Below are 22,380 nucleotides of genomic sequence, written 5' to 3' on the forward strand. Positions count from 1 at the left end.
TATTTTGATAATTCAAAAAAATTCTAACAGATCACAGATTTAAAACATTTGAATAACTCATTTGTTGGCCCTACAAAATTTTTTCTTTCTTCTCTTTTCTTTACAGTACTAGGGATGGAACCGGGGCGTTCTACCTCTGAGCTACACTCTTAGCCCTAATTTCTAGTCCTTTTTACTATTTTTGAAACAGGGTCTCCCTGAGTTGCGAAGGTCCTCGCTAAGTAGCTCAGGCTGTCTGCCAACCATGATCCTCCGGTCTCCGCCTCCCGAATGCTGGGATTACAAGCGTGCGCCACCACGCCCAGCTTCTTTAATCTTTTAAAACAAAAAAAGCGCGCTTGGGAGGCTGAGACAGGAGGATCACACAGGTTCGAAGCCAGCCTCAGCTGCTTAGTGAGGCTCTCAGCAATTTAGTGAGACCCTGTTTCCAAATAAAGTATAAAATAGGTCTGAGAGTATAGCCTGGAGGTAGAAAGCCTCTGGGTTCCAACCCAGTGCCACAAAAAAATAAAATAAAAAATAAAAAATAAAAAAAGCCCACAATAAACCTGATTGGGAAAGCCCGCTCCAGCGCCTCGTACACCACTCACGTTTTCCTGAGTGAGGTTACTGGTTGCTCGAAGGCCCTCGTCGTGGATGTGATTCTGCAGCTCCTGGATCATGTGAGGTAAACCGGCGGACACAGCTCGGAGTAGGACATACATGTTGGCCATGTCTGCAGGAAAGGAGGACCGCTGTTACAGTGCTAAAGCCGTCACCTAGGAGCTGCACAGCTCAGATGTCCGGTCCAGAAGAGCAGGTGGGCAGCCCCCAAGGACAGCCATGCTGGACACACATTCAACAGAACACTCTGCTCTGCTCCTTTTACACAAATCGTGCCAGGCATTTCGTGTACCATTCGCAGCTGCAAAACATATTTTAACTGGAGGTACTTTGTGTAAGTACACAGCCACTTCCACCTAGTTCCAACCATATAGCACTTCTTCATGTGGATATATCACAATTACACAAAAGTGGATAAAACAATATCATTGTTTCCAATGATATTATAATTTTGCAATTAATAATCTTCCACATGGGCAAGAATATCTGAGCACAAACCCCCAGAGTGGATGGCTGTGTCCATGCTGGAAAGTAGTGGGTGCTGAGCCCAGAGCATTCTGTCTCCAAGACTTAGCCCAACCCAATTTTATCTCTTATTTGGAAACAGGGTCTCACTTGGTTCAGAGACCTTGCAATCCCCGAGTCTCAGCCTCCCCAGTACCGGGATCCCAAGCATGTGGCACCATGCCTGGCTTGAAGCAGACCCTTCTAAGCAGAGAACCCATCAGCGGAAGCTCCCCTGATCAAAACATGTCAGAAAAGGCTCTGATCTCCAACACTGAGAAGTGGGATGTCTCAGTGTGGTGGTTTTGCTGTAAACTTTCTATTGAAATATAATACACTTAGAGAAGGCGTACAGATCTGAGTGAGTGGGCAGCCCTGGGGACCAGGCCCACTGCCTCCATCCTGGGCTCTGCTGCTCCATACCATCTCCACAGGTCCAGGACCTGCTGTGCTCTGACCATGCCTCTGTGCTGTTCCACTGGCCGGCAGGCGGCACGCTGCCCACCCGGGGATGTGACACTTGACTGTGCCAGTGTGGTGACTACAGGCAGCATGGCTGGCGGCCTTGTACCTATCTTTTCTGTACACTCCTGCGTGCATGCTTGGGAGGTCTGCTGGGCCCCAAGTGTACATACACTCTGCCAGAATGGCCGTTTCTGCTTTTCAAAGTGACCCTCCAACTGACTCTCTCACCCAGTGTATAACAAAGTCTCGGTCCTCCACACTTCCAGTCCGCCCTCCTTTCAGTCTTTTGAACTGTCCGAATGGCTCTCTGGAGGTCATCTGCATGCCTGACGGCTCAGCTTCCACTCAGCAGGCCCTGCTCAGCTGCCTTCGCCTTGTCAGACTGACCTCCCTCCCCAGCCGCCGCGATAAACTACCGCTGTCTTTTCAAACCCAAGTGGTCTTAATTGTCCTAATGATCCCAAGTTGGTTTTTTTTTTTTTTTTTTTGGTGGTACTGGGGGTGGAACCCAGGGGCTTTCTACCTCTGGGCTATACTCCCAGACCTATTTTATACTTTATTTGGAAACAGGGTCTCACTAAGTTGCTGAGAGCCTCACTAAATAGCTGAGGCTGGCTTCGAACGAATAATGATTCACCTGTCTCAGCCTCCTGAACCCTGGGATTCCAAACGTGTGCCATCAAGCCTGGTGATCCAAAATTTTTAACATTGTCCTCTGGATCAACCTTTCTTCTGTGTGCTTTCTGTGATCTTTTAGAAACGTCTTTCCTGCCTCAGTTACAAAGATACCCTCTTACGTGGTCTGTGTGTCCAAGCACCTGTGGCAGCGGTCAGCTGTCTCACTGGGGACACCCGGGCGGATCAGCACCAAGTGCTGCTTCACAGACAGCTCACGTAGCACGGGCTCCCCGCTCCACTTCACTACCGGCCTGTCTTCGTAACTACACAATCTGCAAGTGGCGGCAGGCGCAGGGAGTGTCCAGGCTACCGCAAAGTGCGTCTGAGGGGCCACGGAGGACAGGCGGGGAGCTGGGCCTGCAGCACAGGCCACTCACCGTTCTTCTTCTCTTGCCGGATGATGCTGTGACATTCCGCGTGTAAGAACTGCAGGTGGTCGGCTACCATCCGCTGCTGACACTCATGGATCACTTTTGTGTAGGAACTTGGATGTAAGTACTTTCGACATCTAATTTCTTCATCTTTTAATCTACCTAGGACCTATAGAAATACATGCTTAAAATTATGAACTACCAGGCTTGTCTGTGAGAAGTCTACAACATCAGTAAGAAACTCGGGTGGGCGAACCTGATCAGCTCCATTAAACACAGCAAAGGTAATAAACGAAGTCTGCGTAAATAACGCAAGCCCACAGTTCACAATCAGTTCTGTTCTGTTTTTTTTTTTTTTTTTTTTTTTTTTGCGGTACTGGGGATGGAACCCAGGGCATCCTACCTCTGAGCTACATCCCTAGCCCGATTTTTTATTCTTTATTTTAAAACAGGGTCTCACTAAGTTGCAGAGGGCCTCGCTAAGTAGCTGAGGCTGGCCGTGAACTGCGATCCTCCGGTCTCAGCCTCCCGAGTGCTGGGATCACAAGCAGGAGCCACACACTGGCTAAATCATCTGTTTTGATGTGATCTGCCGCCACCTCCACTCACCACTGAGCTATAATCGTAACCTGCATCCAAAATGTATATCCAGGCTTGCCACTTTAACATCTCAGTGGTCACAATGGACTTGCCACTTTAACATCTCAGGTCACAGTTCAGCGGCACTGATCACATTCGGTGTTTCATGGCCGTCCCCACTGTCTATTTTTAAACTTCTTCCTCACCCTAAAAACTATAAAGAGAAACTATAACATGGAGCAGGAAGGTCCCTGGCCGCGTGCCCGCTGCCCGCTGCTGATGTTCTGCCCACTCTCAGCGGCCCAGCGCGCTGCCCTTGCCGTCCTCAGGCGCACCGTGTCCCGGCACACGGCACGCTTCATGCCTTAGAGCCGAGTCATACTTTGTTCTGATTGTTTTTTTCTTTCTTTTGTGGCACTAGGGATGAAACTCAGGGCCATATTACCTCCAGGATACACCTCCAACCCTATTATAGTCTTTTATTTTGAAACGGGCCTCCCTAAGTTGCTGAGGCTGAGCACAAACCTGCGATCCTCCTGTGTCAGCCTCCCAAGCCCAGGGGTGGGTCCAAGCGTGTGCCCCATGCCGGGCTGCTTGTTCTTTCGAGTCTCGCACACAGCTGTCCTGCTCACACAGAGGGCGTGTGCGCACTTGGACACTCCGGTGTGGCTGCAGCTGTGGATCTAGAGGACGTGCGCAGAGCTGGGCTGCAGCACAAGGGGAGATCTGAGCGTGCTTAGCAGCGGGCGGAGCCTGCGCTCCTCAGTGGTTGAGAGAGGCTTCAGCAGCGCAGCCTTCGTTCCGGCCGGGGACCGTGGGGCTCCGCGACCTGGGGGCGGGGGGCAGCGCTAGGCCTCCGCCAGGTTTCTCTTCTCGTCCAGCCACAAATAAAAGCCATCACTGATAAACTGCTCGACTCCAGCTGGACACGGTGGCGCACACCTGTGACCCCAGTATCTGGGGGCTGAGTCAGGAGGACCACTGGCTCAGGACAGCCTCAGCAACTTAAGAGACTCTCAGAACCTAGCAAGACCCTGTTTCAAAAATAAATAAATAAATGAATAAAGCCGGCCGTGGTGGTGCATGCTAGTAATCCCAGTACTAGGGAGGTTGAGACAGGAGGATCACAGGTTTGCAGAGCCTCAGCTACTTAGTGAGACCTTGTTTCAAGATAAAAAGTAAAATGGGGCTAAGGGTAGAAGTTGGAGGTCAAATGCCTCTGGGTTCAATCCCCAGTACCACAAAAAAAGAAAAAGGGCTAGGCGTATAGCTCAAGGGTAGAATGTCCCTGTGTTTAAAAAATGCTTAACTCCAGCACTTCAAATGAAAAACCTGGTTAAAAGTTCCAATGTTTATTATAACTTTTTTTTTTACTACTGAGAAATATGGTGACTGACATGTTGATTTAGTGATTAAAATTCTTTCTGGAGCCGGGTGTGGTGGCGCACGCTTATGATCCCCGCGCTTGGGAGGCAGAGACAGGAGGATCGCGCACAGGTTCGAAGACAGCCGTACTGGTTTAAGAGACCCTGTCTCCAAATAAAAATATAAAATAGGTCTGGGAGGTAGAAGGCTTCCAGGAACCCCAGTACCACCAAAAAAAAAAAAAAAAAAAAAAAAAGTTCTTTCTGGAGGTTTTGTTCCTACTCAGACTTCCAAGAATTTGATACAGAAAAAGAACTATTCATACAAATACCTAAATAATTCTCCCTCCATTTTTTCCTTTCAATTGCAAAGGAGACACAAATGCAAACAGCTTCTATCCTTACCGTTTCCTAAAGAAATCACTACGCACAAAAATCTATTATTCTGCCAGGATTGTGCACATACATTAATTCTGAGGATGATCACAATGTGTAATGGAGAATGACCAAAACGCTTGGAGCAGGACGCGGAGCAGCTCAGCGCTTCCCGGAGGACGCGCAGCTCGGGGCCCGGCCACGGCATCACGGCCAGCCATCACGCGGAGCTCCGGCCAGACACGCAGCCCATCCCCCAGAGGAAACGTGGCCAGGCCTCGGGCCAAGCACAGCGGGGCGCGGCCTCTTACCTTTTCCATATACTGAGAGCAGTGCGATTCTTGTAATAAATTCGAAGCTTCTTGTTTGTAATACTCTCCTGTTTCAGTCAGAAAGGGAGACTCAAAGATTTCCTGATAAAACTGGGCAAACCAATTAAAAAGCACATTAGGAAAAACTTAGAACATGTTAATTAAGAAATTAAAGGCCTATTAGTTATGTTTTTAAAGGAGACTTCTTACCTTTAAGGGAAATTTTTTCTTATACTGTTCAACATGAACAAAGGAGTTAATAACCCCATGGATTACTTTCTGGTTTGGGTCTTCACCACCACGATCACTAAAATAGGGCAGAACACAGAATATTCTTGAGAACGCAAATATCTATGGAAAAAGAGCCCAAGTACACCGAGAGGGCCGCTTCTTTCAGTAGACAAACCAAATTATAAAGCGCTTCAAGGGCAATATGTACATGAAGCTTAGAAAACATGTTTCCATAGTACAAGCTTAATTAATACACATCATACTTAACATACACAGAGTCATCTCAGTAAACAAGGTTTGATTGTAAAGCTAAACACAGGCCAACACTAAGACGCTACTTCTTTAATTCTAACAAAGCAAATGGGAGGCCATGGACTCTAATACTAGTGTTAGAGAAAATCTGTTAATACCTTAATAGTAAAGTCCACTTATAATATGCCAACAGCTACCACCTGCCAAACGGGGAGAGCTCAAAGCTTCCACTCTGGATCGGGGACTAGACCAGGACGGCCACTTCGCCCAGCTCTAGACGTCCCCGCCAGAGCCACTGGGCAAGAGAGAAAGAGCAGGGTGTCCACTTAGGAAAGAACCTGAACCGTCACTGTTCACGCATGACATAACTATACGTATGGAACTCCAAGGATTCCACTAAAACTGTCAGAACAGAGCCATTCAGCAGTTACAGGATATAAAATCAACATACAAAAATCAGCAGCATACTATATGCCAAGCGCAAATTATTTGAAATAGAAAGTTAATTCACTTTTACAGAAACTCCAAGGGGGATGGGAGTAGGAATAACTTTAATCAAAACGGTAGAAGACTCTACAGTAAAAATTATAAAAACACCCTGCTGCAGGTAGTGGTACACGCCTAGAATCCAAATACTTGGGAGGCTGATACAAGAAATCTCAGGTTCCCTCGAGGACAGCCTCACCAAGTAGTGAGACTCAGTTTCAAAACGAAAAATAAAATCAGGCTGTTGGTGTATCTCACAGGTAGAATACTCCTGAGTTCAAACACCAAACACCAGTACAACAAAAACAAAAAGAAAATCTGTAAAACACTGATGAAACAAATTGAAAGGTTCACAAATCAAAAAGATTATCTCTCCTTTGTGGCCTGGAAGAATTGATTTTATTAAAATGTCCATGCTATCTAGCCAGGTATGGTGGCATGTATGTGTAATTCCAGTATGTGGGAGGCTGAGACAGGAGGATCACAGGCTCGAGACCTGCACCAGTAACTTAGTGAGACTGCAAGTAACTTAGCAAGATCCTGTTTCAAAATAAAAATTAAATAGGGCTGGTTACAGCTTGGAGGGAGAATGCCCCTCTGTTCAGTATACAGCACCATGGGGGGGGGGGAATCCATACTATACCAAACAATTTACGGAATCAGTACAATCCCTATCAAAACACCAATGACAGTCTTCACAGAATAGGAGAAAAACTCTAAATCTGTATGGAACCATAAAAAACCTCAAAGAGCCAGAGGCATTTCATTAAGCTATACATTCACATGTGGATTCCTGTATCTGCATTCCAGTTTATAATAAAAAGTTTAGAATATACATGTGCCTGAGGGCACACTAAGCCCTCTTAAAGCCAGAGGAGATTATTATCTGAGGGTACTTGATAATTACCTGTGACGATAACAACCTGCTAGCTGGTCAACAACACCCATAGAGAAAAGACCCACCTCATACAATGACTGGCAGAGCTAGATTACCTAGCAAATGGTCATCAGAACAGAAACAGCAACTGCGTACTCATTTAGACTCCCAAAATTCAATGGTGAAGAGAGAATTTCATCTTAACTCTTTTTGGTACTGGAGATTGAGCCGGGACATTCTACCTCCAAGCTACACCCACAATCCTATTTTATGTTCAAACAAGGACTGAGTAGGTTGCTGAGGCTGTCCTCCAACCTGTGGCCCTCCTGACTCAGTCTCCCCAGCACTAACCTCCCAGTGTGCACCTGGAAGCCAGCCGTGCTTGGCCCACATGCAACGGTCATCGCCCCCCACCCTCACATCACACTACCATCTGGTTTTCCGTCTACACACTCTTTATTTCCCCCCTAGAACTGGGGCTGGAACCCAGGGCATTCGACCTCCGAACTACATCCCCCACCCTACTTTTTATTCTTTATTTTGAAACAAGGTCTCACTGAGTTGCAGAGGGCCTAAGTAGCTGAGGCTGTCCGGGTACTGAGATCCTCCGGTCTCAGCCTTCTGAATGCTGGGATTAAAGTGTGCGCCACCACGCCCAGCTGTCTGCATCCTTAGACTTTCTTCTCATCTTCCTGTAGAGCCAACTCTACCCAAGCACAACTTTGTCCAGAAGTCATGAAACTCCTGCTTCTAACTGTATGCGTGCATGTGTGTAGTGCTAGGGATTGAACCCAGGGCATCCCAGAGCCCTTTAATTTTCTGTTTTGAATCAGGGTCACAGTAGGTTGCTGAGGGTGTCCTGGAACCTGCAATCCTCCTGGCTCAGCCTCCCAAGTACTAGGACCATAGGTGTGCCTCACCACGCAGTGGCCCTCCTTAGGACCTAACCTGAGTGCATATGTAAAATATCAAAAGCGCAGCCTGGAAGGCCCAGAGGCTTCAGGACGGTAGCAGCAGCCACCGACCTCAGGCGCTCACATCTGCAGTAAGCACACAAGGCTCTGGACCAACGACCTGCCAGGAAGGAGCAGCGTGAGGCTCATGAACACGTGAGCCGTGCAGCCGTGCCGAGCAGCGTGAGGCTCATGAATACGTGAGCCGTGCAGCCGTGCCGCTGCCCGCAGGCCACACAGCCGCACTGCCTCAGGAGGAAACGCGCCGGCACTTACCTCTTGATTTCTCGGAGCAGCATGCGGATGAGGATGGTCTGAAGCGGCCCAACCATCAACTTCCTCCACATGTCCAGTGCTAGCTGCCAGAGAAGCACACAGGCCTCAGTCACTTGCTGCTTTTAGTCTTGACAAAACTTGTCCACGACTTTTTAAAGTAAAAAAACCCTCCAAAAGATATACTCGTAAATACGATTTCAAAATTTAAATGAAAACTGAAGGGAAATGAAAAAAATTGTTTAAAAATTTATTTTTATTTATTTTTTGGTGGTCCTGTAGGTGGAACCCAGGGGCCTTCTACCTCCAGGCTATACCCCCAGGCCTATTTTATATTTTATTTGAAAACAAGGTCTCACTAAGTTGCTGAGAGCCTAAATAGCTGAGGCTGGCTTTGAACCTGCGATCCTCCTGTCTCAGCCTCCCAAGTACAACAGATTTGATTTAAATGCCAATGACCATCATATCAGACTGTACAAAGCATATAATTAAGGTTTTCACTTTGACTTTTATAAAAACTTTACTGATTATTAAATGCTCTGTACTATAGACAGGCTATTTGGCTATTAACTGATTTTTATTTATTTTTTTTGTGTGTGTGGGTCTGGGAATGGTATTAACTGATTTTTAAAGTTAGGAACTATCTCACACAAATATAAAAAAGTGTAGGTAGGTTGTTTTAACGAATAGTAAAACAGCCTGCATTCACTGCCTGCTTTAAATTACGAAGCCAAACCTGGCCACCACGGCGGTCAGAACGTCCTCTTCTCCTGATTCCTTGCTACTCTGAGTGTGTGGTAGTGACGCCCTTGCTTGTACTCTAGGTGTGTGCAAGCCACATGATAGCTTGAAGTTGGCCTTTGCTGATCTTAGGAGCAAAACCCTATCGTGTCTTCTACATGATTCCTGAAAACTGACATTTGTCACCGCAGCTCATCCCACTGAGACAGCCTGCAACTGGCTGCTGCCTGCGTCCCGTGCCCTGTTTATGAGTACGCCATGACTCCTTGTTCCACCCACTGCTGACATGGGCTCTGTGGCTCTGGCTCGTTTTCTGCTATGAGAGACAGGCTGCTGCTTGGTGTGCTGGACTCCTAGTTTGGTGCACCTGGAGCCCTACTGTGGGAAGGCGCCTGGCTTTCCAACCTTGCTCACAGGCGAGGCAGAAGCCCGTCAGCCCACGCCTGCCGCCTGCTGTCCTGCCAGGACTCAGCAGGCCTCTGCCAGTGTCATGGCATCACATGGCACCTGCGGAATTCCTGGGGCCGACCCTGGCATTTCTTTGGATGAAACTGGGTTTCCTTTCACATCTACTGTCCCCAATTTTCTCCTGTGAAATGTCCATCCATCCCTCGCCCCATTATTCTGTCTGCCTTGTTTGTGGCGGAATCTAGGAGTTCTTTATATAGGCTGTGGAAATTCATCCCTGCACGGCTGCACTCACTGACTGGTTTTGCATCGACTGTGCTCTTCCTGATACAACCGTGTCCATACAGGCTGCTCCAGGCCTCTCTATTCTGTCCCCAGGGTTACGTTATTTTCACCCATTGGTAATTACATTTACTCTAAGTATCTGCCGCTCCTCAAGAAATGTACTTCAAGTCTCACCTTTGTTTTCTCTCATTATCACAGGTGGGAGGGAAAAAGATGGTGATCCATGAACACCCAGGCTTCCTGCCTGCTGGGAAACGGCAACGGCAGAGGCTTTAAGGGCCAGGCCGCAGCGCTAACAATCCAGATGCGCTTGGACAGACTCTGGCCTGCGCACCACCCCGGGCGCCTTCTGGTCACAGGCCCGGGGAGTCGTTTCTGTTGCACACCGCCGTATTCAACGTGCAGAACGGTGTTCAGCACAGAGAGGTATTAAAAAAATTCAAAAAAATGAATGAACAATGATGCTCAGCACAGTGCCACGGTAACAAGAACTGGAAGCAGGGAATGGTGGCACAGAGCTGGAACCCCAGGACTTGGAAGGCTGAGACGGAGGGTCACAGGTTCAAAGCCAGCCCCAGCAACGTAGCAAGCCTCCTGGAAACCAAGGCGACTAGTTTAACAAATTATGCTATTTTCCTACTGCAGAAATTAAGGATTTCCAGACATATTAACCTCCCCAAAACCAAAAAGGCAGGAAATTACAGGCTACAGGCTTTCTACATAGTATGACAGCATTGTTAAAAAACCATAAAGTGTGTACGTATATTCTTATGCAAATGAATGCATGAGTAAAGCTCAGGAAAGCTACAAACCAAAGTGTTCATGGTGCTCTCCTCTGGGAAGATGAATAGACTAGCTGGTGCGGTGATGGGGACAATTTTAAGTAAGATATTCGCTTATAAACCTGCTAATGAAAAGCAACCACTGCTGAGATTTCGGCATCTCCCATGTGCCTCTCCTCTGCAGCCATTGGACGAGGCAGAAGGCCACGCCCACTGCCGTGGTGCAGCCCCCTGGGAGCTGTTCCCACCACTTTCTGCACTCTGTCTCTGCAGCAGGTCACAGCAGTTACTCTTCTCTGTATGATTTTTATTGTTGGATGTTAGAAATTTAGGTTGCTCACCCACTAAAAGCCAATTCACAATGACTGCAAGGGATACTTAAACCTTCTTATTTTCCAAGTACAGATTACTAGCCATGTGATTACCTGGTCAAGAGGTATATCCAGGTGGGGTGGCACATGCCTGTAATTCCAGTACTTGGGAGACTGAGACAGGAGGATCGCAGGTTCACAGTCAGCCTCAGCAACTTAGTGAGATCTTTTTTCAAAATAAATAAATAGGGCTTAGAGTGTAGCTCAGAGTAGAATACCCAAGTTCAATACGCAGTGCCAGGGAAAAGAAAACGGAAAAAAGGCACATGCTAATTACGCTTCTACTGATATGCCTCTCAGCTGCTTCGTGCCTTCACTGGCGCTCTTCACGACCTGGCACCGTGTTTCTTGTCTAGTGTCTTCTTTCCTCCCTGGACTCACACGCTCCATCTGTAACAGGCAGGACCTCCTGTTTGTCTGCCACTATGTCCCCAGTGTCTGGTTACTCCGTGTGTTAAATAAATGAACTTGTACGGGAGGATTTCAAAATCAGTATATACATTATAAGTAACTTAAACATTTAAACATAGGAGAACTTAAATTACCTCAACTCAACATTTTATTCTTTTACTATTGATTGCTTTAAATACTTTTTATACAAAGTTATAATAAACTTGTTAGAGCCAAAAATTTGTGTCTTTTCTCTACTAGGCCTCTGTAGTACTTTTAAGTACTGGCCTTTGTGCTTTTTAACTCCAGGAGTCTCAACGTCGTCTAAATAAGTTCGAGTTTTCCATGCTGCAGTATCCTTAACACACTGGACAGCTATCATCTGAGCGGGAAGCTCCGGTGCACACCTGTAATCCCAGGACTCAGGAGGCCAAGACACAGGGAAAGTGCAGGTGGGAGGCAACCTAGCAAGACACTCTCAAAATACAAAGTAAAAAGGGCTGGAGATGTAGTTTGGAGGTAGAATGCCCCTGAGATCAACCCCCAGAACCAATAAGCACGTAAATAAAATGAATGAAAAGTAATGTCATCTTTTGCTCTGCGTATTTCAGTGTTTAATTCACTTAACATTTAGTATGCTTTACACCTTGACAACCAGAAGACTCACCATGGTGTCCTTAAAAAAGACTCACCATGGTGTCCTTAAAAAAGACAGGTATAACGCACATCTGCGATCACCCGAGCGTCTTACCTCCCCGATCTCCATAAGCGGCTCGTTGGTCTCCACGCCGCCGTAGCCGTACTGCAGGTCAGCCTCAGTCAGCTTGTTCTTCTTGATGAACTGGGTGTTGAGGTACCTGGAACACAAACACCATATCCCTGGGTGGCAGGCGGCGGCAGCAAGAGGGCGGGGCTAGGACAATCAGGCCAGGGCTACACATGAGCTACAGAGCAGTTCAGTGCCAGTCCAACAAAAATTATGTAGAAACTAGAAATATAGAAAGCAGCAAGCTGGGCGTGGGGCGCACGCCTGTAATCCCAGCATTCAGGAAGCTGAGACTGGAGGATCGCGGTTCGTGGACAGCCTGAGCTACTTAGTGAGGCCTTTGCAACTCAGTGAGACCCTATTTCAAAATAAAGAATAAAAAATAGGGCTGGGGGTGTAGCTTGGAGGTAGAATGCCCCTGGGCTCCATCCCCAGACCTGAAAAAAGAGAAAAAGAAGCACAGTAAGCAGATGGAAGGATCAGTCCTGAGGGACAAGAAATAAGACTTCTGGAGTAGAATAAACACTATTACCCTGGTCATGTTCAAAACCACCTCATGGCCCTCCACAACTTAGTAAGACTGTTTCAAAATAAGGATAGTAACAGGGCTGGGGATGTAGCCTGGACATTGAATGCCTCTGGGTTCAATCCCCAGTACCACCAAAAGTAAAAAAGGAAAGAAATCTGGGCTCAGTGCGTACCCCTGTACCCTAGTTCTTGGAAGGCTGAGGCAGGAGGATTACAGGCTTGCTGCCAGCCGCAACCTTAGCAAGACCTTCAGCAATTCAAAACAGGAAGACCCTGTTTTGAAAAAAGAAATAAAAAGGGGTTGGGGGTGTAGCTGGGAGGCAGAATGCTCCTAGGTTCAATTCCTAGTACCAAAAATAAAAGGTGAAGAAATAAAAGCCTGTCTGTGCACGGAGCTCACACACCTGGTGTGTAAATCCCAGATAAGCAACTCTGTCTACGCGCTCCCTGATGGGAGAAGGGAGTAGGTGCCATCTTACCATTTCCACGTGTCCCCCACTCCCCTCTGCTCCACGCCAGGTCTCCCGGGGTCAGCGCCCCCACGCTGTTCCAGTAACCCCACCTGAAACGTCAGGGCCTCGGCCACTCCCTTTAACCGTGGACTCCCTGCCCCCAGCGACTCCGGCCCTCCACGCACCTGTGACATTCTGCACGGTCACACGCGCCCTTAGGGTGCATTTCTAGCCCTGGCCTCTGTATTCTCAGAATTCTGCTTTGAGATGCCAGCTCCCTCCCTCACACCTGTGCGAGCCCTGTGGCCCCGGGTTTGTGAACCTGGACTCAGCTGCTAGAGCCACGGCTGGGGCCTGTCCTCAGTCGTCGGCTCCAGGCCCCGCACGTGTTCAAGCCACCACAGATGGGTGCGGCCTTATGTCTTGTATCGGGTAGGACAGCTGCTACTTGCTCTCACAGAGTCAAGTCCAATGAACCTGATCTCTAATCTCAACAGTCAAAGCTTAAGACAGTTGGTGCATGCCTGTAATCCCAGTAGTTGGAAGACCAAGACAGGACGACAGCAGGTTGCCAGCTTCAGCAACTTAGTGAGACCCTGTTTCAAAATAAAAAACAAAGCCAGGCGTGGTGGCGCACGCTTGTAATCCCCGCGCTTGGGAGGCTGAGACAGGAGGATCACGCAGGTTCGAAGCCAGCCTCAGCTACTTAGTGAGGCTCTCAGCAACTTAGTGAGACCCCGTTTCCAAATAAAATATAAAACAGGTCTGGGAGTATAGCCCAGAGGTAGAAAAGCCCCTGGGTTCCATCCCCAGTACCACCAAAAAAAAAAAAAAAAAAAAAAAAGAAGCTGGGCATGGTGGTGCACGCTTGTAATCCCAGCACTTAGGAAGCTGAGAGAGAGGAAAGGTACCAGGACGGAAGCTACTATTGCCACAAAACGCTAAAGTCAAATCCAAGGTATGGGTCTGGGGATACAGCTAAACAGTAATGCGCTTGCCTAGCGCACGTGAGGTCCCGGAGAGAGAGGGAGAGAGAGAGGAAGAGAGGGAGGGAGAGAGAGAGCGAGGGAGAGGGAGACACCACAAGGACTTAGCCGTCGCCCAGTGGTCTCAAGCTGAATTTCCACACTGACTTCTGTCAAGCTTAGCTCGTGCTCTGGGCTCAGGGAAGGGTCATGCCAACAAGCAGTGTGACTTGTCACAGCCCAAACGCCACACCGCCGGCCGGCCTTCCACAGCAGCAGGGAGTCCGGGCATCCAGTGGGCGGGCGGCCCCCTACCTGTACAGGCAGTCCATGTAGTCAGCGCCCTTGCTGTACTCCTCCCAGCACCTGTGGTACATGACCAGTACTTGTTCTTCAGACTCCAGGACTCGCTGGGAAAGAGAAGGGATGCTTTTACGTAGGAAGCGCTAATACTCTATACTGTAAACTACTGACTGTAAAAATGAATGTTCTAATAACACGTACTTCAAGCATTATAAATTACTTTTTCTTTTTTTTTTTTTTTTTGCAGAACTGGGGATTGAACCCAAGGGCATTCCATCTCTGAGTTACACCCCCTTTTTCTTTATTCTGAAAAAGATCTAAGTTACAGAGGCCCTAACTAAGGAGCTGAGATTGGCCTTCCTTGAACCTTCAATCCTTTCTCAGCCTCCCAAGCACTGGGATTACAAGCCTGTGCCACCATGTCCAAATTCAATCTTAGCAATTTAGTGAGATCCTGTTTCAAATTAAAAAAATAAAAAGGTGTAGGTCAGAAATAGAATGGTCCTGGGTCTAATCCCCACTACCACAAAAGGATTCATTAATAAATTCAATACAAGTTTCAAAAAAAGGGCTGGGGGGTGGAATAGCTCAGAAGTAGAATGCTCTGGGTTCCATCCCAGTAACACGCACGCACACACGCACACTCCAGCCCAGGCAGCCCATGGTCTCTCCCAGCTTCCCATGCTTACAAGTCAGGACAGCTACTTAGCAAAACTACTGCAGCACTTCTGAGCAAGAGCACAGCCATCACTCGGCAGGCTCTCCACCATGCTCTTTATTTTTGTGATTGAACCCAGGGAGTTCGGCCTCTGAGCGACACCCCCAACCCTATTTTATTTCTTAGTTTGAAACAGAGTCACCCTCGGTTGCTGAGAGGTTCACTATGTTGAGGAGGCTGTCCTTGAACCTGCAAGCCTCCTGTTTCAGCCTCCCAAGTGGGAGGAATTAAGTGTCCCACCACACCTAGCTGACCATACTTTTTACCTTAAGATTTCCCTTTCTAATTTTAGGCTTTTAGAAGACCATATAGTGTTTGAAAAGGCAGATAACAGGTTAACAGTAAGATATTTACCAAAAAAACACACCGAGGAGAGGGGAGGAGGGAGAGGGGGGGTGGGAGAGAAGAGCGCGCACGCGTGTTCCTGACTTCACTCCAAGTACAGCAAACATTAATACGGGAGGAGGAGGAGGGCCAAGATCAAAAAGCCTGACTTTGATATACCGCAGCTATGAACATACTTAGCCTACGTACATATGCCATTGATTCCTTACCTTGTGCAAATGCCGAACATGGTTTTCCAAAAAAATCTTGGTTTCTGTGTAAAGTCTTTCTCCAAGCGGCTCAGGGTAGGCCACACATAAAGCGTAGATATCTCTAGTGAAATTATTAAGGTCCTCACACTTGCTAGTGCTGTAATTCTAAACTTGAGAATTAACTCAAACTCAATATTAAAAAACATTTTTTATTTAAGCTCATGATACACATAATATTGTCATAGTACATATAATATTGCGATATTGCTTTATATCTATACCAAGGTAAAATACATAACCATATTTTAAAAAGCACTGAAAGATTCACTTACTGTATTCTTTCAACAGGCTCCTACTGAGAATGTTTTGAAGGCACTAAGAGGCGAATGATCCCTTGGAGAAGTTACAATCCACACATTGTTTCTGGGACATCAAGTCGCCCAGAATCTCCCAAAGTGGGGCTGAGCCTCACCCTGCCCAGCAGAGGCAGAGAGCTAGCCATGCTGAGCGCCTTCGCCCCCTCACAGGACCCCGCGGGCCGCTCTTACTCCGCTGAGGTTCTGCGAGGCACAGGCACTGGCCACCAGGGCCCGTGTGGCGACAGAGCAGGGCCGGATGCAGCTGGCTGCCACTCAGCCTCTGTGGGGCCTCTCCCCTCCATCTCCTCTCCTAATCCCCTCCACTGCTATCAAGTCCTCTGCGCGCCTCCAAAATTAAAAGCATCACACCAAGAACAAAAAGGCAAAGGCAAAGTCAGCCCCGGTCCTCCTCTACACATGCGTAGATGCCGGAAAGGCGTCTGATGTGCTGCTGTGAAGGGTGAAAGGCATTCGAGGAACAGGACACATGTCCCCGATCAGCGACCTGTGAGCCGGAACCCAACAGCCCCGTGCGCGTCACCCCGTGCCAGAGGCACGCACGGTGGGAGAGGAGAAACCAGGATGGAGCCAAGTGAGTTTATTACAAAGATCAGAAAATATTATAGAACAAAACATACGCTCAGAAATAAGGGTTCAGGTGTGAGTGGTGGCGCACTTGTAATCCCAGCATTTGGGAGACTGACACCGGACTGCGGTTCGCGGACAGCCTCAGCAGCTTAGCGAGGCCTTTTGCAACTCAGTGAGACTCTGTTTCAACAATGAGAAGACTAAAAAATAGGGCTGAGGGTACAGCTCGGAGGTACAATGCCCTGGGTTCCGATCCCAATACCACAAAAAGGAAACAAAGAAAAACAAAGAAATCTGGGCTCAGCGCCGGGTGCGAGCTCACACTTGTGACCCTGGGACTTGGGAGGCAGAGGCAGGAGGCTGACAGGTACAGGGACAGCCTTGCAATTAAACGAGACCTCCAGCAACAAAGCAAGACCCTATTTCTTTTTTATTTTCTCTGGAACTGGGGACTGAAAGCAGGGGAATTTTACCTCCAAGCAATACCCCCAGCCCTTTTCTTTTCTAAAAGAGGGTCTGGCTAGGTTGCTGAGGTTGACCTCAAACTTCTGATCTTCCTGCCTCAGCCTCCCAAGTACTGAGATTACTATCTATCTCAGTGTGTCCGCCATGGGTAACGTACATGATGCTTACTGGAAACAGGCCCACAATGGGACTTACCTTCTTCTGTTTTAGGAAGAGGATGGGTGGGAAGTGTCCACTAGGGTGACACTCCCGGCCCGTTCCATATACCAATGTCTTATCACTCACGCAGCATCTAACAGCATCCACCGTATTTATCCTGTGTTGGAGTTTTCAGTTCACCACTGCACAATCGCAGCCACCTAAAACTACCTATGCGGGAGGTTGAGCCAGGAGGATCGCAGGTTCTAAAACAGCCTCAACTAGTAGGAAAGAATCTCATCAACCTAGCAAGAACCTGTTTGAAAAAAAAAAAAATAGGACTGGGGATATAGCTCAGAGGTAGACTACTCCTGGGTTCAATCCTCAGTACCACACACACACAAAAAGTAATAAAGGCTGGGCGTGGTGGCGCACGCTTATAATCCCCGTGCTTGGGAGGCTGAGACAGGAGGATCGCACAGGTTTGAAGCCAGCCTCAGCTACTTAGTGAGGCTCTCAGCAACTTAGTGAGACCCTGTTTCCAAATAAAATACAGAATAGGTCTGGGAGTATAGCCCGGAGGTAGAAAGGCCTTGGATTACACCCCCAGTACCACGAAGAAGAAGAAGAAGAAGGAGGAGGAGGAGGAGGAGGAGGAGGAGGAGGAGGAGGAGGAGGAGAAGAAGAAGAAGAAGAGGAGGAGGAGGAGGAGGAGGAGGAGGAGGAGGAGGAGGAGGAGGAGGAGAAGAAGAAGAAGAAGAAGAAGAAGAGGAGGAGGAGGAGGAGGAGGAAGAGGAGGAAGAGGAGGAGGAACTCGTTGACATTCTAAAAAGAACAAAAATACAACATGTGAAAAATATACTATCTATGAAATCAGCAATTAGCAAGCAAGGGACAAAAAGTGGTTGACTACATAAAAGTGGTTGAAACTTTTCACAAGTATACATAACCCTAGCGTTGTCAGCGCTGTAACGGGCAGACCCTGGAGCCTCCCCCAGGCCTTCCCGCTTTAGTGTGTGGGCTGCACCAGCTTCCTGCCATGTGGCCTTTACAGGGCCCAGGGCCTCAGCACAGTCACCACCACCAATCAGCAGCCTGGTTCCCCACTCCGCCCACCTTCACCCCTCGGTCCACAGGGAGGGAGGACTTAGGAGTCAGCACGAAGAGGTCGGCCACGCAGCTCACTGACTGCGATGGAGAGGTACCAGACGGGACTCAGCACGGGTCACCAGGGGCCCAGGTGACAAGGAAGGGCCTTCCTATGCACAGGGCGTCTAGGTGAGGGCCTTGACCTGCACCCTTAACTCCTGCCTTGAAACCAGACTTCTGACTACATAGCTCTGAGACAAGAGAGCTGTTCTCTCTTAAACCACCAAATGTGCTGGCTGTCCTGTGGTAGGAAAGAGACCATTTCTAGACATCACCCCCTGGCCATGCTCACAGCGGCCAGCTGTCACTGCTGAGGACCCTGCTCATTACCAGCCCCGTCACTTGCTGCGCTGCACCTGCACGCCAGCCTCACATAGCGGCGCCCAGCGGGCAGCAGGCACCTGGGTCTGGGCCACTCCATGAACAGGACAGCGGGGCTGGGGCAGCTGAGTGGAGCAGGCAACCTCTGCCTCCCGTGGCTGCGGCCACGGGGCTCGCCTCCCGCTGGGGCCTGCTGCACTGGGCCCCAGCCCCGTGGCACACATCCTTCTCAGCGCTCCAGTGACAGCAGCAACACCTCATCCAACATCGTCTGAAGTAAACTAACCTCACACGTGTGTTGCAAGGAAAGAGATGACACAAAGCAACGTCGCAAGGCTACTCCAGCTGTACAGAGTTCAAAACTGAGGACACGACACTGGTCGAGTCACACAGGAGGCCAGCCAGACACGGGCTCGGCACTTCCATCCGCGCCACGCTGCAGGCCGCCGAAGCGTCCTCACTGGCCCCGCCGCGGCAGAGCCAGGGCTTGCTCTGCTTGGCCATGCTCAGCTCAGCTCAGCTCAGCTGAGCAGTAAGTCTGGCGGGACCACGCCCCGGGACAAAAAGCAGAGCTGTGCTCCCACCCAAGGCTGCTCACCAGGGCGGTGCTGGGCAGGAGAGGCCAGGAGGCACGGGACACGAGTTTCAGGGACCCAGAGAGCCTCAGAACTGCACTTCATATAAAACCCTGTCTACTAATGAGGACAACCATCATTCAATCAAAACCCTGCTTTGGGCTGGGTGAGGCAGCCCAGGCCTGTAACCCCAGTACATGGGCTGGGCAGGAGGGTAGAAATTGGAGCCCGGCACAGCCTCCGAGCTCCCTGCTCTCCCTGGCATGCCCGGGGCCCAGCGCGCTGCCTGCTCTCAGCAAGCCGGCCTCTAGGGGCATCCTGGAGGCAGGTAACCCCCCCACCCTCCCCCTGAAGTGCTCCAGGCCCCTCTGGCTTTGCTTCCTGGCCGTGTGGTGGGCAGGCCTCCTCTCTACTCTGCTGCCACCATGCAGAGCCACCATGGGCCCAAAATGGAATGGTTTCTGTTTTACCTACTATAATGGGAGTAAAAGGCCAGTCATGGTCACACACACCTGTTATCCCAGTACTTAGGAAGCAGAGTCAGAAGGGTCACAGGTTCACGGCCAGCCTCAGCTACGTAGTAAGACTATCAACCTAACAAGATCCTACTCCAAAATAAAAAGTAAAATAGGGCTGGGGTGTGGCTCAGAGGTTCAAAGCCCTTCAGTTTGATCCCCAGCGCCCCAAAATTAAAACATAAAATAGGGCTGGGGTGTGACTTGGGAGGTACAATGCCCTTTGGTTCGATCCCCAGCGCCCCAAAAATAAAAACTAAGATAACGGGTGAAGAAGTCTGCTTTGGTCTCAACTGCTCGCAAGCCTGCCAGATGCACTTAGTGCTCAGAACACAGTTGCCAAAATCGAGAGATTCTGAAATACTGGCTGCCACACACAGGTGACAAACTTGGATAAGCAACTAAGCATTTTACTTAGTTACATGTAAATTCTTCCATTTCAACAAGCTCACACCTGTTCTCACTTTAACAAGTTCATCAGTTTTACTTTTTTTGGTGTTGGGGCATTCTACCTCTGAGCTATAATCCCAGCCTTTTTTATTTTTTACTCTGAAACAGGGTCACTAAGTTTCAGAGGCTGCAACCCTCCTGTCTCAGCCTCCCAAGTGCTAGGATCACAGTGCGCCATGGCCTGCAGGCATCAATTTCAGACTGAAGAGGTAAAAAGGAAGTAGGCAGATAGGGAAGAGGCCTCAGTAGAAAAACTTAATTTCCTGAGGAGCAATGATTACTAATTAACTTCTAAGGCTCCTAAAAGAGACCAGCTCTTCCAAGGTTCAGAGATAAGAATAACCAAAGCTTCACAAAACCATCTGTTTACTAATCAACAAACCCAGGAGACATCCCTGGAGCAAGTCTCACACCTTTACTGGAAGGAGATCCCTCAAAGGACATGCAAATACCCTATGCAAATTTTAAGAACTGCCTTCCAGACTCCAACCAACAGAAGACATGCAAAAATATATAACCCCCTAGACCAGTCACCAGGATGGTTACCCACTTTGGGAACCCCTCCCGGTTGGGGAGCTTTTCTCTCTCACAGGTCGTGTTAGCTTTGAGAGAAGGTGGGGTGCAATTGAAGGCACTTGGCCTGGGCTACACTCGGGTAGTGACCTGAACTTCCTTTCTGGCAGATCGCGTGGACTTTGGGAGAAAGCGGCTTGCAACTGAAGGCATTTGGCTTGGGCTACCCTCACGTATTGTCCTGAGGGCAGCTGCTCGGCAGCAGAGTCCCAACAGCCCTTAGGGCTGTTCTACCACTTTCCCTATTCTTTTCTGGCAGATCGCGTAGACTTTGGAAGAAAGCAGCTTGCAACTGAAGGCATTTGGCTTGGGCTACCCTCTCAAGTATTGTCCTGAAGGCAGCTGCTGGGCACCAGAGCCCCGACAGCCCTTAGGGGTGTTCGGCCACTTTTTCCTATTCCCTGATGTTTCCAATAAACTTCTTACTCCCCTTCCTGCGGTCTGCGGGTGTCATTCTTTGCTCACCGCAGACAAGAATCCGGTAAGGAAACGCCGAGTTTCTTCTCAAGAAATCCCGTTTCAAGACCATCTATGGAGATGCAAAGGATACGAGAAGCGGTCGTTCCAGGTCGCTCTCTCCACGTGCTCCAGCATGACAACGGCTTGAACTGTGGCCAGGAGCTTGTTCCATGTCTCATCAAAATCTACTACTCTTGGTTTCAAAGACATTGTGCAGGCTTAGTGCTGAACTCTGTTAATTAAAAACACAGTGGTGTTAGCATGAGTACTACAAGCTCAGTGACTTGCTTGTAAAGCACCACAGAAAACCAGCCTGCTACACAGGAGGAAAGAGCAACTGCAAGGTGAGAGTACGACAGCTGCGTGGGTGCGGCGGCTCAGCATGGGCGCGGCGGCTCAGCTGTGACCCCAGCACTCAGGAGGACGAGAACAGAGGACGGCGGCGCAGACAGCCTCAGCTCGAGCAAGGCCCTTTGCAACTCAGTGAGGCCCTGTTTGAAAAATAAAGACTAGTTGGGCGTGATGGCGCACGCTTTTAATCCCAGCATTTGGGAGGCTGAGACGGGAGGCCAGCTTCAGCTACTGGTGAGGCCATTTGCAACTCAGTAACACCCTGTTTCAAAATAAAGAATTAAAAAAAATAGGGCTGGAGGTATAGCTCAGAGATAGAATGCCCTTGGGTTCCATCCCCAGTACCGCAAAATAAATAAGTACATAAATAAGAGTAAAAAATAGGGCTGGGAGTGTAGCTTAGAGGTAGAATGCCCCCAGGCTTCATCCCCAATAACGAAAAAAAAAAAAAAAAAAAAGAATAGCTGTGTCTGCCAACCCTCAAAGCCACAAAACAATGAAGGGCGCCACTTCAAAGACTTAAGCCTTCCTCATTAGATACTTTCAAGGAAAGGTGGGTTCCAGTTCCCCAAAAGCTGCCTCTCTCCAGGAAAGCTGCAAGGGCCACTCAACAGAAGGTATGGCAACGAATCCCTGTGGTCTGCACTCAGCGATGGGTGTGCAAGGATATGAGGACGGACACCAAAGGCGCTCCTCCCGGAGCCTCAGCACCAAAGGCTCTCCTCCCGGAGCCTCAGCACCAAAGGTGCTCCTCCTGAGCCTCAGCACCAAAGGCGCTCCTCCTCCTGAGCCTCAGTATCAAAGGTTCTCCTCCTGAAGCCTCAGCACCAAAGGCGCTCCTCCCGGGGCCTCAGCCCTGGCAAGAGCAGG

The 22,380-nt window shown here is 49.0% G+C and overlaps 1 protein-coding gene across 2 annotated transcripts in view; it reads right to left on the reverse strand.

Moving 5' to 3' along the window:
- The window catches only part of CUL2 (cullin 2), a gene marked incomplete at both ends in the record, with an annotated part of 39,010 nt that extends 17,641 nt beyond the window's left edge, over positions 1 to 21,369 (reverse strand). The window contains 9 exons of one of the 2 annotated variants that reach the window (XM_080716886.1): positions 591 to 715; positions 2,628 to 2,790; positions 5,251 to 5,361; positions 5,461 to 5,557; positions 8,326 to 8,408; positions 12,051 to 12,156; positions 14,326 to 14,420; positions 15,586 to 15,688; positions 21,251 to 21,369. In XM_080716886.1, coding sequence (XP_080573012.1) covers positions 591 to 715; positions 2,628 to 2,790; positions 5,251 to 5,361; positions 5,461 to 5,557; positions 8,326 to 8,408; positions 12,051 to 12,156; positions 14,326 to 14,420; positions 15,586 to 15,688; positions 21,251 to 21,369 — 1,002 coding nt within the window. The remainder of the gene's footprint in view (positions 1 to 590; positions 716 to 2,627; positions 2,791 to 5,250; positions 5,362 to 5,460; positions 5,558 to 8,325; positions 8,409 to 12,050; positions 12,157 to 14,325; positions 14,421 to 15,585; positions 15,689 to 21,250) is intronic. The other variant, XM_080716887.1, reaches the window with a different exon arrangement.
- Positions 21,370 to 22,380: the final 1,011 nt, after the last annotated feature.

The sequence above is a fragment of the Muscardinus avellanarius genome (genome assembly GCF_963383645.1).
Source record: "Muscardinus avellanarius genome assembly, chromosome: 20".
In the NCBI taxonomy this organism is placed as follows: domain Eukaryota; kingdom Metazoa; phylum Chordata; class Mammalia; order Rodentia; family Gliridae; genus Muscardinus; species Muscardinus avellanarius.